Here is a 15,144-nt window from a genome sequence, read left to right on the forward strand (position 1 = left end):
AATTTCAATCCTGATTAATATTACACGTAATTCAAATCAAAGAAAACAATTTCAAAAAGATGGCTTCCATGATTGGTTCTACTGGGAATCAGGATCAAAATTACAATAGTTCAACAGCTGAGTCATAATTTTGTCTCAGTCCAACACTCGCTCACTCACTTCCATCATCAACAGACGACGGAATTATCAGCTGTTTTTTCTAAGGATGGATAATCCTCTTAATGTCCTTCAGTGAGTTTTCCCAGGGATGAGACCTAGTGCAATCCAATTTCCATATTATTAACCTACTATGTTCTGAATTTCGTGAGAATCGTGAGAGCTGTTTTCGAAATCCGGTGACATACAAACATATAAACATCTAAACATATAAACATTTAAACATATAAACATAAATTATTGTTTGTTCAATAGTATAGGGTAAGAGATTTAGAATAACCAGTGGGAATGATGTTATAACAATCAATTCCGATAGAATATAACATTTGAAAAGAATAAACAGTTTTAATGAAGCTTTATTCACCCAAGATTTGTGAATCATTTGATAAAAAGCTCTTCTGCAATAAATTTCTTCAAGATTCAATTATGTAATGTTATAAAGCTCGTTCTAGAGTTTTCTTTGAATGAAACTCTTCTTATCGTCTCCAAGCAGTAGGAGAAGAAGTTCTTGAAACACACAAGGTAGTCTCGTGAACAATTCGTAAAAAATGTTGACTGAAATTTGATTATACTCTTGATAACTTGTAAACAACTTATTATATAAGGATTTTGAAGATCATAGTGTTAGCTACTACGCATACCTTTAGGGATAATCAATTCTTTTTTTATTTCAAAAGAATTAGTGTTTCAATGAACCATTTGAAGTTCAAGGGAGAATTCAATCACTTATTGTGACAGAGTGCACCCGATATTCTAATTATTAAAGAAGGACATCAATTGAAAAAGTTTGACTCTGGAGGTCACAATATTTACCAGTGCATGGAAATAGACTATAGATGCGATTAAAATTGTGCAAGTTTATCACAACTTGCATCCAGCAGCATGAAGAAAGAGGAGGTCTACACGATTAATCCAAACGAGCAGAAGAAAGGTGGGTTTAGTCTGTAATTTTTTACACAATTTTCTTCAATATCTCGGCATATTGAATGCTAATCATCAAAAACCTCTATTAGGACATCCAACTAAAGCTCTTTTCATCGAATCTCATGGAAAATCACTCTTTGAATTCATTACTTAATTTAAGAAAGTATGTGATAACGAGACTAGATCATCTAAATATAACGAACGAGCGTTAGCGAGCTCTTACTTTTGAATTACCTACTGAATGCCAAAATCGTTATCCATCTGTTTGTATTTTCAATAATAGCTCAAGAAATAATTGATTGTCAGGCTCACACATGAATCTGAAGATTTTCCCGGAGATCGGAAGACCAGAGTAGTCTATTTCTCATCCCGTTGGTACTGCTAAATGAAATCCAGATGAATAAATCTTGTGATAAGAGTGTTGATAATAATTAATTCTAGATACATTTTGTATGTATGAGAAATTTTCGTAGCCCTTGTAGTATTATATGTATTTGAACTCCTAATGCAATTTCAGCCATGATGATACATATAGTGCATATGTGTAACCCACTCTAAAAAACATGATGTAGAATAACAAGTAAGATTGAAAACAATAAAACTTTTCATGCAGTCCGTTTTTATAAGAGCCCAGTCATTTTACCTGAAATAGCCCCGGGAGAATTTTTCTCGTCGGTTTTATATGTATTTTGGGGAGCTGAATTCGAATCTGAAACGTCAGAGGGCGGCTTCACCCCTAGAACCCCCAAATTTTGAGGTTTTTTCCATTTTATTTCGAAAAAGTCATTCTCTAAAAAATTAAAGACAATGAAGTTTCCAATCAATTGAGTACTCGCGCAGGATTCTACTACGATTTCTGGTTTAGAGCCATAAGTTTTCAAAGAATGAGCATTTTTCAAGGTTTTTTGAAAATCCTGGAAACTCCCTATTTCTACTCTTCAAAACTTTAACAACTTGTAACATAATAGAGTAATGATGAAAATTCACATAAAATGTGAAAATACAATTTATTAATTAAGAAAAAGATTCATCAGAAATTTTGATATTTAGTGTAGTGGGTGGGGGAGTACTAGCGAAAAACCATGTCCAGAGCCAAAATAAAAATTTTCCATTGTTATAACTTTCGAAACCTTCCTAACTGATCGAATCATAATATTTGGGATCATTATTGTTATACAAGGGTTATGTTCTATCAGAATCACCCGTTAGATGCACTTAATTTCAGAATTTTCTAGTGGGGAGGCGCCTATCAAGACACCTCAAGGATCAACATTTCAAACACTCTTAACCTTTGACACAATAATCCGATCTTGTCGTACTACAGCTCATTATTCTCAGTTCGTCAAGGCGGTGCAAAACCATATATATCTATGTCATAAGTGGAATTTGATAGGAAAATGGAAATAGAAATTGTCATAGATAAATAGTGTATTCAACGGTTTTATCTTATTATTCTATATCTATATATCATATATAATATTGTTATGTACTCAAAGTTCAAGTGAGATAACAGTAAAATTGTTCTTTCATTGTAAATAATTAGCCTACCGTACAGTTGTTGATACTTTATCAATATCAGAATGAAACTATAAACTAATTTCAATCTATTGTTGTTTTAAACTGGCCCTTGCAAAGCCCGGGTTACCTGCTTGTTATTTACAAATAATTAAATATATACTTCATTGCTACTGATAACATCCATCATACACAATGCTTACAAAATATTGACCTTGATGAGAAAACCTCTTATCTATTCCATGAACAAGTTTATCAATTCAGATAGGATAAGTACTCATCATCCATCAGAGAAGAAACTTTCTATAACATTCTTTATAAATACTGTAATACTTTCTATTAGTTGAGGCAATTAGCCTACTTCAAACGTAGAGAATAAACATTTCTGGATGATATCACAATGAATACTCAACTGGGAATTCTGCTCTAGGATTGAAATGTTGAATATCATGTATAAGTTCAAACTATCATTAGGTTATCTCATTTGAACTTAGAATCAGAAATTGGATAAATTTCTTTCAATTATTGAAATTATAATTAATAATTCATTTAATGGGTATCCGCAAATCACTCAGACAGATTCAGAGCCTTCATTAAAGAACTTTTATCAACCCTATCTAAAATCATCACTTGATTCAAGTATATCTTGTCCCTCCACCCACAAAGATGAACTCAAGCTCTATCATTCATTCTTCATTGCAGATATTGAGGACCCTGGAGAGAATGTGAAATTTGAAGATGCCTTAGCAGGAACAGGTAGGCTAGGCTAAACAGAGTCTTTTAATATTCATTATTTCTGTTGTGTGAGTCAAGGTACCTAGAATAGATGCTGGTTTCAAATCTACAGAAAAATTCAGTGATAATCTGATAGAGTACAGATCAGCTGATTACGTTTAAAGCCAATAATAACCATGGACACAGAGATGATGACATTAGAATGGTTGAAGAATACAGGCTGAACAAAAGTAATATTTGAAAACTATAACTGGTCTGAGGGAAACTCGGATAGGAAGTTTTTTTGAGTAAACAAAAACAATTTTTTTCAAACAAAACAAATAATCAAGTACAGTATTTTTATTACGGTAGTTCAATTGATGAGATTGGTTCTTAGTTCTTAGAAAAAATCTTTAACAAGCTATTTGTAGCTCTCTGAAAGTAATCACTAATCAAGATCGATGGATGAAGATTGAAATTAATAGTATTCTTGTTGACAAAATTTATTTTGAAGAAGTTTGAAGTGATTTTACAGCTGTTAGTTATTCTGGATATCATACTGTTGAGCCGTCCATAATTAGTATTCATGTTCCGTTGTTAGTCTGATTTTTCTGCGCTTAGTCGTGATTAAGGTGATTAATCATCCATCATAAATTATCATTCATGCAAGATCGAATTCTTATGTTGACATCATCCTCAAAAATAAGTTCTAGAACTTTTAACGTTTCTTGAAATGTTTCAGGATACGGATGGTGTAATTTCAAAATCACAGCGATTGGCGCATTAGCTATAGGCTGCAGTTATGTTGGCGTGGGAGCAATTAGTTTGATTCTTCCTTCAGCTCAATGTGATCTTGGTATGACCTCTATTCATAAAGGACACCTAATATCAGCTGGTTTTATAGGTGAGTCTTCGATAGACACTACATTTCATGAACGGAGAACCAAAATCTTTTCATACGGCGACAGTTCACAAAAGAATAGATAAAGTGGAAACTCTCATGATATTATCCACCGTAATGAATTTGACAACTTCTATAATTGTCTGAAGAACGAAAAGATGATCATGATTCAAGATCATATTGTGATAATATGATTTAGCATCTAGTTACCAGCTGTAATAAACATAACACCCTGTGATAAATTATTGTGTACTGGTATTAAAACAGTAGTTTGGAGTTGAAGTGTAGTTGATTGGTACCAGCTGTTGATAATGGTTCCTTAGAAGACCTATACAAATAACTATCACTCCCCTATCATTGAGAAACTGGAAAATATTGAAAGAAATTATTCACCTGATGAAAGAGAGTATATATATATATATATATATATATATATATATATATATATATATATATATATATATAATATATATATATATATATATATATATATATATATATTCTATAGTATATATGTATAGTATTCATATTGTATTCATTAATTACTGAAGAATGAAAGAATAATTTACAATTTTTTGAATTTGAGCTTAGCTTATATTCATCCTAAAATGGAAAGAGTATGGAATTCTGTGTGATTTATCGTACATGGCATATATTTCCTGGTCATATATCGACAATCTACAGCTATGAAAACATTGAATATTTTTCTTTGAAACACTGATATAACCTTTTTTTTAATTGAAAACTTTACTGATAGATATTACTACCAATTGATTGAGAAGAATAATAATATGTTTTCGTAATAATGAATGCTGCATGACCAAGCACATAGGAAGTCCGTATTGAACATGTTGATTGCCATATAAATTCCATGATTCACCAAATAAAGTCAAGTGTAACATGAGATACATTGGCGGTACGAAGTTCGCTGGATAAGCTAGTTGTAAATTAAGCTTTATTATTAATAGACAACGCTGAAAAAGACAGGCTCAATCACCAGGAATACTATAACTCTATAAGGGCCAGTAAGCCATTAATTTTGAGTAGTTCAATTACTTCCATTATGGACACTGGATACATTATGGACAGTCAATACCTATGAAATTTATTAGCTACCGTACAGAATAAAAAATTTTTGATTATTGGCTCTAGGCTCTAGGCCAAACAAGGCGCAAACCGAACTGGCCAACCATACAACGTGAACAAACACGTGGTAAGCTCGCGCTCTCAGTCAACACAAAATCAATTCGATCAGCTAATTGATGAAATTGTTTTAAGCTTTCCAATGATTACAACATATGTTAGAATATCATGTGTGAATTATCTCAGTTCCTTATGGAGTTCACCTTACCATAAGCTTACTTAATAGGATCCTTTTTCATCCTTTTTCATCCTTAGAGGCAAAATATCTAAAAATCCGTTCTTAGTGCGCATCTAGCATGTTTGAAGAATATTTGTGCAAAGTTTTAAGTCTGTAGGCCAATTAGTTTGAGCTTTAGTGTGATTTTACATCAAAATTTTCGAAAAGTGCCCTCTCCTGAACCCCCCTGTGCTCCTGATTGGAATTTTTCTGCATAGATCTGGTTTTTTTCGTACCTGAACGAAAAAGTTCCTCATGACTTTGCTGTGCAATGAACGGTTAAAAAGTGAAAATTTTGGGGGTCCCAGCTCCCTAAGGGGGGGGGGCAAATTTCTGAAAATCCTTCTGTAGTGGATGTTTTGAGGCTACAATGAACAATTGTGCGAAATTTCAAGTTTTTAGGCTAAGTAGTTTGGGCTGTAGTGTGATTTCAGTTTGTCGGGGAAGAAGAAGAAGAAGAAGAAGGAAGAAGAAGAAGAAGAAGAAGAAGAAGAAGAAGAAGAAGAAGAAGAAGAAAAGAAGAAGAAGAGAAGAAGAAGAAGAAGAAGAAAGAAGAAGAAGAAGAAGAAGAAGAAGAAGAAGAAGAAGAAGAAGAAGAAGAAGAAGATAGATTATTATGTTGCTTTGGCTTGTGATCTGTATAAATGTCCTGTAAGAACTAAAGGTGCGTCCACACATGCCGAACCGAACCTCGAACCGCGCAGCTAACCGTGCATTCCTCCGAACATCAACGAACTAGAGCATAGGTTTCATAATGTTAAAAATCAGCTGTTAATCATTCGCCGTACCGTACTCCGAACGTATCCATCACAAGTGGAAAACATGGGAACATGAATACAGAAGTATGGACAATTTTTTATTTGATTAAATTCATGTTTTGAAGAATTCATTGTTAAATAATTCTTAAATAATCATAAATTGATAGGAGCTTATAAATATTTTCTAATTCAAATGAAATAACTTCTAAAAAAAAAATAATGATTGGATAAATACCAATATTGAATTATTGTTGACCAAGAACTCAGTAGATCGACAATTCATTCAACTAATTCTGTATTGATAAAATTATAATTATTTTCTCTATCGATAATCAATTTCATGAACCAATCATCAACTAACTGGAAAAAGTAATTCAATTTCCATGAATTTATTAATAGAATTATATAAATCTGAAGTGTAGGTTGTTATTTTACTAAAAGATACGATAAAATTAATAGTTCTCTTCAGGGGGAGTTTTGTCAACCCACAAAACTCATTTTCATTTGAAGAAATAATATCAAAAAGGTTCATAGGACCTTACTTTTTTGTTCAGCTTGCCAAAATACCCCTCATTTCAATATTAAAATTTTCGACTGACTGTACAGTGAGTCAATCATTCTATCAAGGCTTGAATAATTTTGAAATTTTAATTAAATAAAAATGGTAGAGAATAATTATCATGTAGATATCAACACCTTTATTTAAAGACATATTAACTGCGTGCGTCTTCATACTGCCGATACAACATTGATAAAACTGTAGACGTTTATTTAGCAGTCTCAAAAAAATGTTCTAGCTGGAAAATAATAATACATGCCACGTGTAGGCTCATACATTGCATCAGGAAAACGAAGTTCAAAACTATGGTTTTCCTTAACATATGTTTTTGAGATAATTTATTTGATGCAGCTGTTTCACATTCACCATTATAAATTATACAGAGTTTGTGAGAATAAAAATATTTATTGATTACCAAAACAATACTATTATTATATTGATGATAATAATTAATTATTAAAACAATACTTTTATTATATCAATAATAATAATATTATTGAACATATTTATCAATTATCAGAACAATATTATTGAGGTTGAGTGGAATCAAGTAGAAAGCAATGATAAAACAGATGTTCTTTTTTGAATTTCTATCATATTATTTTATTTCCAATGATTACAACATTATGTTAGAATATCACATGTCAATAAATAAATATTATCTCATTCCCATATGGCACTTACCTTACCATGTTCATAACCTTACTTAATAGGATCCTTTTTCATCCTTTGAAACCCTTAGAGGCAAAATATCTCAAAATCCGTTCTTAGTGGCGTCTAGCATGTTTGAAGAATATTTTTGCAAAGTTTCAAGTCTGTAGGACAATTAGTTTGAGCTGTAGTGTGATTTTACATCAAAATTTTCGAAAAATGCCCTCTCCTGGACCCCCCTGTGCTCCTGATCAAAATTTTTCTGCATAGATCTGATTTTTTTTCGTAGCTGAACAAAAACGTTTCTCATGACTTTGCTGTGCAATGAGCGGTTAAAAAGTACAAAATTTTGGGCGGGGCCCAGCTCCCTCAGGGGGGCAAATTTCTGGAAATCCTTTCTTAGTGGATGTTTTCAGGCTACCATAAACAATCGTGCAAAATTTCAAGTTTTTAGACTCAGTAGTTTGGGCTGTGGTGTGATTTCAGTCCCTTGGGGCTTAGCCTTTTATAAGTATAGAGAGAGAAGAAGAGAAGATTATCGATAGAGTCTATTGCTCTGTCAGATACCACGTTGGTCTCTAGAGAGCTTTGGAGCTTGGTATCCATATTCGTCAATATAGTTCATTTATTAGGAATCATCAGGGAAGAGGAGTCTGGTAATAAAATGAATAAATACTATTTCCTCTCTTTACAGCTCTCCACATCAATCTACGCTGAATTCCTTCTACTCATCCTCTTTTTGAACGGAATGTACTCCTTACAGATGTTATTTTATTATTCAAAACTGAAGAGCTCTTCCAAAATAGAAATATACTTGACGAGCTGAAGTTCATTTTATTTTATTTCAGGTATAATACTGAGCTGTCACATGTGGGGATTCATGTCTGACACAATAGGCAGAAGGAAAATAGTTCTGTGGTGTGCTTGGATTGATGGAATATTGTACGCTCTGACAAGTTTATCGCCTTACTACTCGATTTTCATAGTCTTCAGATTCTTTCATGGTTTTGCGTGAGTTTTTTCATGATGTATCTAGGCTTGTCTTGAGAATAATACCATAGAGGAACAATAGCATAAGTAGATATCCCATGGTATAGGTCGTTTATGTCGCAGCTTTTACTGTTATCTCAAGCTGATTGTCCACGTAATTCTTTCCTGTGAAGCTTTATGACGCTGGTAGTCTCTCATATTGTGCCGTTCATACACTCTTACCCGGTCAAAACAGTGTAAATCAACAATAATCGACAGTAATCGGCTTGAGATAACAGTAAAAGTTGCGACATAAACGCGCCCTATACCATGGGATATCTACTCACGCTATTGTTTCTCTATGATAATACTGACGCATGAACAAGAAGGATTCTATTAAGTCATTCTAAGAGTAGGCCTACATTATTTCGATCTTTGTTTGACTTTCGGATTCTTTCTCTGATATTTGAAAACTTAGTGAGAGAATCCTCAAAACATGTTGAAATTCATTGGAAACAGACATAAACTTAATACTATTTCATTTCATCCATTATCATCTCTAAAATCTTTACGAATTTTATACGAGGCTACCGGCCGGTTACCCAATGTATTATATCCTGTAACAAATCTCAGTGATTACATGTGGATGAAAATATTGAAAAAACAAGTGATACATTTGTTCTCTTTTATGTGATGAATACATTGATACTTTCAATGATGAATGTAGTTTTGTAGAGTAATAGAAGTTTCTTTGCTTGAAGGACATGTGGAATTGTTGTTCCAATTTATGCTTACATCGGAGAATTCCACACAGATAAGCATCGTCATAAGGCTTTGATGTTTGCATCAATCTTCGGCTGTTTGGGATATTTCTACATAGTAGGTAATACGAGCAATACAGTATCTCAATTTTTATTCTACAGAATAGAATGAATAGCAGACCTGTGCAGGATATTAATAGCCCACTTTACATTCACAGTGTTTAGGAGTGGCCGTAGTCGAGTGGATCAGATGCTGGCTTCATAATTCAGAGACCCGGGTTCAAATCCCGGCCCGGGCAAGATATTTATCTCGGGCCACTCCCGTGTTTCGGATGGACACGTTAAGCCGTCGGTCCCGCCTGCCTAAAAAGCAGTCGTTAGGTCATGTCAGAGGCCCTGAAATTGATCAGTTGCGACCTGAAAACTCTGACACCAGACCTGAGCCAGCCAGGTCACTCGATATTATTATTTTTTTCATACACAGTGTTGAGCACATTCAATGAATTCTCCGAACAGTCAAAAGTGTTGAACTGTTGATTGAAACTCTCAATTCATATTATTGTGACACGGTGACGTCGACAGATTTTCAGAGTAAATTTCGGAGTAATTTCATGATATATATTATTTGGTTACAGCTACACAATCTACGAAAATGCTCTGGAAATCTCTCAACGTTTTTTGCATTCTCAAATTCAGCACGTGATGAAACAGTGCTTTTTTGTTATTACAATTTGTTATCAGTTATTACAATTAGTTATTAGTTATAACAATTTGTTATTATAGTTATTACAATTTGTTATTATAGTTATTACAATTTGTTATTACAATAAGAGGCTTCGAAAATTTTTTTTAGGATTTCAAACATTATGCAAGTATCGAAATGATTGATATACTGGAATTTGGTATTAAGCATAATCCTGTATTTTCTTCTAAACGCAAATTGAGACAAATATCAGTACATTTTCAAACTCTTTATTCGTATTCTCTTCGTATGATTTAGATAATTATAATATTCAATCTTCTAACTGAAATCTGCAATAATAATTCATTGAATCTAAAGTAGTATTGTACGAGATTCTATTTATAGAGAATCAGAGAGGCTTATATCTCTTTATTCAATGTATCTATTGTACTATTATAGTATTCATTTGTGAAAATGGCTTGCAAATACCACTCTACTATTATTGTTGAGAAATAATTATAGAGAAAATAATCTTTATGAATTGATTTTTGACTCGTGAATCTAATTTGCTTTCATCCAGTGGTCGGTTGGAGTACTATTTCTGGATCATGGCAGTTGGAGATTCTTCCATCGTTCATCATCAGGCCATGGCGACTCTACTATGCTTTGCTTGGTGTACCGAGCTTGATTTGTGCAATTGCAATGAGTTCCCTGCCAGAAAGCCCCAAGTTCCTCATAGCAAAGAATAGAGGGGTGGATGCATTGGATGTATTGAGAAGAGTTCACAAAGAGAATGGGTCAAGGGTGCCTGGTCCATTTAAAGTGAGTGAGTAATATATACGAGTGCAACGATATCTTACTTGAACATTTTCACTGTTTAAAATGATATAAAAAAACATATGTGTAGTTGTTTCCCTTAAATTCTGCAAGAAATGAAACAGTTATTTCTTCTCTGCTGAAAGTCTCAACAAGCTGAGTTTCAAAGCAAGTGAGAACTACCAAAATGTATCCAAATCTCATTTATTACCAATTTTGACAGAGCCTGCGATTTCCATTTTATACATCAACTTTTATTTTAAATTCCCTTAACAGTGAGAGGTAAAAGACGGTTGGTGATTTAATTCATATTTTGCCTCAATGAATTATTATTGAAAAAAATTAATAGAAAATGTTGGCTATCCTTAGCATGAAATTCCCAATATTCGGTTACTCCATTACCCTCTCCATAACCAAAAATGTCATCAGTGAACATTTTTACCTTTTTACACTGCTGACTTATTTTGGGATCCCACTAGATATGATTTGATTCTGAGCCCCCTCTCCAAAAAAAAAAACCAAGAACAAAGTATACGTTCTCGTCTCCCCACCTTTGGGCACTCCTGCAGTATAAGATTAATTATTAGTATAATTTATTATTTTTTCCAAGTTTGTAACTGCAATAAATATCTGCAGGAATTGTTGATGGATTTAAACTATTATGTTTTGTTTCAGGTGAAAAGTTTAATCTGGACATTTGAAGAATCTACGCACATCAAAAGTGGATCGAGCAAAATTGGTGCTTTTCTTTCGCTAATGTGGGAACAAACCGTCCCAATTTTCAAATACCCATACAGGAGAGACATCACTCTAATTTGTAGCATACAATTCTTGCTGTATTTATGCAACAATGGCATATTTCTGTGGCTACCAGAGACTGGCAATCGTATCGCTATTTTTGTGGCAGAAAATGGGGGCACGCCAGCAACATTCTGTCACATTGTTCAGAACTATGATAGTCCAAGAAACAAGACTGCTACTTATAAAAATGGACCAGACTCGATTTTCGGCAGTATTATTAGAATAGATAGTGACATACAGTCACATGAGGAATGTAAATCGGAAGTGAGCGATAGAGTTTTCATCACAATGCTCGTCATATCATCATGTATGACACTCACACTGGTTTTTATGAGTTTACTCATGAATTTTGTTCCAAAGAAAGCAGTGCTGTGTAAGTGAAACATGAATGTTCATATAAATCAATATCGAACATATTCAAAAATATTTTGGACTAGCAGGTAACCGGTGCTCCGCAAGGGTCTTGAAATTGACAAACTAGACCTACTGAGATCTTGTTGAATTTGAAATAGGTCTATAACCATCCTCGGTAAAATGAGAGTCTATAAGCAAAATTTCAAGTTGATCAGTCTAGAAGTTCAGACGTGATGATGCGTAATTCTTGCTTGAATTTCCTTTACCGTACGTGTATATGCCAGTTCTTTCCTTTCTTATAATGTAGATAACCATATCTTAATGAATTTAGAAGGATTAAAATTTATCTTTCCTCACCTTAAAGAAAAAGTCTTTATTCAGTTCAAGTAGACAAGTGATAGTTTGGAGCAGTGTTTTCTTCCATCATGTAGTTTCAAGATCATACTTCCACTATGTAGTTTCAGTGAATCAGATCTCTCAAATCATTTAGATTACAAGAAATGTGTATCTACTCAGATTCAGGTGAATATCAATTATTGAAATCCCAGAGGATACAAGTGTAAATTAGATTCTATTGTTCATATGACTCGTCAACAGATGAATTCTGCATAATATATCATGGAAAATAATGAATCAAACTGATTTCATAAGATATGAGGAGAAAATCATTCCATTCGTGATAGTATATTGTTTAGACTTCTCCATGTAACGGAGAACTTTCCATTAAAACTCAATGATGGATATTGAATAAAGACGATTCCAAAGTGATAAATATATCTTATATCAGGATAAATATATTTTATTATATTATATGTCATATCATGAAAGATCTTCAAATTAACATTTTTGTAAGTAGAGCTAAGAAACTAACATATTTTAAAGTTTGTAATCAAGATGGATCGTAAGACATTAATATCTGCCAACAAAAATATTATGTCAACAACAAAGCATGAGAGATTATTGAGAAAGGGTAATAAGAATCGTATTGAGTTCAATTATTTGAATCATGGAGGTCATATGAACATACATCCTTCTACACTTCAGAGAGTGCAAACTATATAAGTATTGCATTTTTCAAATTCTACTCTTTTGAGGAGGTCATACGTCCTTCCAATTCTGGAAAGTTTCTCTTATGCGATATTTCTTGTACAGTACAACTCGAACAGTACAGATGATACATAACAACAATTCTGATAAATTCGAAAAAGATTGGTCTCTATGATAGCCTACTATTACCTGAAGTAATCCATGTCTCTATACGTTCGAACCACTGCTCCGTACTCTTGTACTCCTCATCTTTGCAGATATTTTCCTGAAAACTATAATAGACAGCTATCAGTCTATTTAGGAATACATTTCAAGTCCATTAGTGAAATTCTTAAAGAGAATTTATGAATTGTTATTGAACAGCAACAATTTTTTTCAGGTGTGTCAATTTTCGCTGCATCAGTTGTTACATTCCTTCTCACTTTTACTGAGGGTACATACATTCTTATGGTTGAAATGGGAGCTATGATGATGTTCACTGGAGCGTCGATACCAGTCATAACCAATCTAGTAGTCGATGTCTTCCCAACAAATTTCAGGCAAGTCTCATCACATGTAAGATGCACTCCGTAGTATGTTACACATTCATATTGTTTTAAGTGTGAATGATATAATTTGATTTTCTCTCATTCCAGAGCAATGGCGGTCTGTCTTACTTTAATGTCAGCTCGACTTGGTACGATTACCGCAAACCAAATCTGTGGTGCTCTTCTTGATTCACATTGCGTAGTTATCCTTTGGATTCTGATAGCTTCTCTCATAGGTAAGCTAACACTTGAAATATAATTCTTTGAAATATTATAAATTTTCCAGGCAATTCAAATTTCATAAGAGATATACTCTACAATATACATATTATTCTGAACACTATCTTCCAACGACACAGGCTCAAGTGCAATGGTACAATGCTCTAAGGTACATTATTGAAGACACCTGGCTCAAACGGAGGATAAAATTGTCTTTATTCTACTAGGAAGAATTGTGATGGTGTATGATTATTCTCTGGGATATGTTTTCATTCGCCATTCTTCTATTTTCATGGGAAAAAATGATGGGAACGTGAAAATTATTTTTTCCATGAGTGATACAAATTTGATGGGATGAATGAATATGAATCAGCTTATCCTACAGATTCATTTTCTGAGAGATCTATGATTCATATTTATAATAACGATCGAGCCATTTTCAACTGTAATTTCAGTAGTGTTGTTCAAGAGATTATTGATTCAAAAACCATTGATACACTGCTTTCCGAATCCTGTTTTTTCTCAATTTATGAGGAATGTACTACCTATTTGAAATGTATTCAACAAACAATGGCTATTTATGTCCTCCAATGATGAGTCTTAGGAATAAAATTGATTGTGTTGCAGTGAGTACCATCATCAGTTTTACTTTGCCCACAACTAAAAAAGTGACTAACTGAGAGGACAGCTACGAAGAATTCGAGGGATAAGACTGAATTTTGGATGATGAAGTGATCAGAGCTGCATAATCTTCAAATATTATTTCCGGAATTTGTTCCATTCCCAATGCTTCACCCTAGATTGTCGACAATAAAAAACTTGAGGTTTATTTGAAATTTTATTCTTATTTGAAATTTTAATTTTTATGAGAAATTTATATTCAGTTTTCAGAATAGCAAGTGTTTTATAATGTTTCTTGAATTGCGCCAAGATTCACTGTTTGCCAAAATATATTCTTGTGGATTCTTCTCCTTTCCAATTGGTGTACTCTGTCTTCTGTCAATGTGATAAATCTCTGTCAATGAGAATGGAATTTGGATGTCTTGGTAATCTAGTTCAGGTGATTGAACTCAACTTTCTATGTACAAACTATGAACAAAACAATATTTTGGATGGAATGGGAAAACAAATATCATTTAGTACTTCAATTTTTTTATAATTTCAACTTCATCCGCTGACATGATACCCAGATCCACACCTTAAAGAGCAAATTTATACTTCTCCAGATTAGGAGATCAGTTTGCTCTCATAGTAGGTATTCTTGAGAACAGCTTTCGAATAAGTTGGGGCAGAATCTTCCAAAAGTTAATCAGTGTTATCTTGAACTCTTAAGTTGTAGAAACTTATCACAAGCCGAAGAGAAACATTGAGTGGACTTCCTGCATGAGAAAAGTTGGGAACTTTTCCCCCAACAGAGCTGTTCCAAGCTA

At 33.3% G+C, this 15,144-nt stretch overlaps 1 protein-coding gene across 2 annotated transcripts; it reads left to right on the forward strand.

Moving 5' to 3' along the window:
• Positions 1–643: 643 nt before the first annotated feature.
• LOC111054891 (synaptic vesicle glycoprotein 2B) lies at positions 644–14,550 on the forward strand. Of its 2 annotated transcripts, XM_039428361.1 has the most exons (10): positions 644–1,087; positions 3,298–3,351; positions 4,052–4,213; positions 8,387–8,549; positions 9,269–9,390; positions 10,531–10,772; positions 11,442–11,940; positions 13,348–13,507; positions 13,604–13,731; positions 14,342–14,550. In XM_039428361.1, exons 1-10 carry the CDS (start codon positions 1,039–1,041, stop codon positions 14,392–14,394), a joined length of 1,632 nt encoding a protein of 543 aa, XP_039284295.1. In that variant the 5' UTR covers positions 644–1,038; the 3' UTR covers positions 14,395–14,550. The 2 variants fall into 2 exon arrangements, with proteins under 2 accessions (XP_039284295.1, XP_039284296.1); XM_039428362.1 differs by lacking the exons at positions 8,387–8,549; positions 9,269–9,390 and having other exon boundaries at positions 666–1,087.
• Positions 14,551–15,144: the final 594 nt, after the last annotated feature.

The sequence above is a fragment of the Nilaparvata lugens genome, chromosome 5 (genome assembly GCF_014356525.2).
Source record: "Nilaparvata lugens isolate BPH chromosome 5, ASM1435652v1, whole genome shotgun sequence".
NCBI classification, from domain to species: Eukaryota; Metazoa; Arthropoda; class Insecta; order Hemiptera; family Delphacidae; genus Nilaparvata; species Nilaparvata lugens.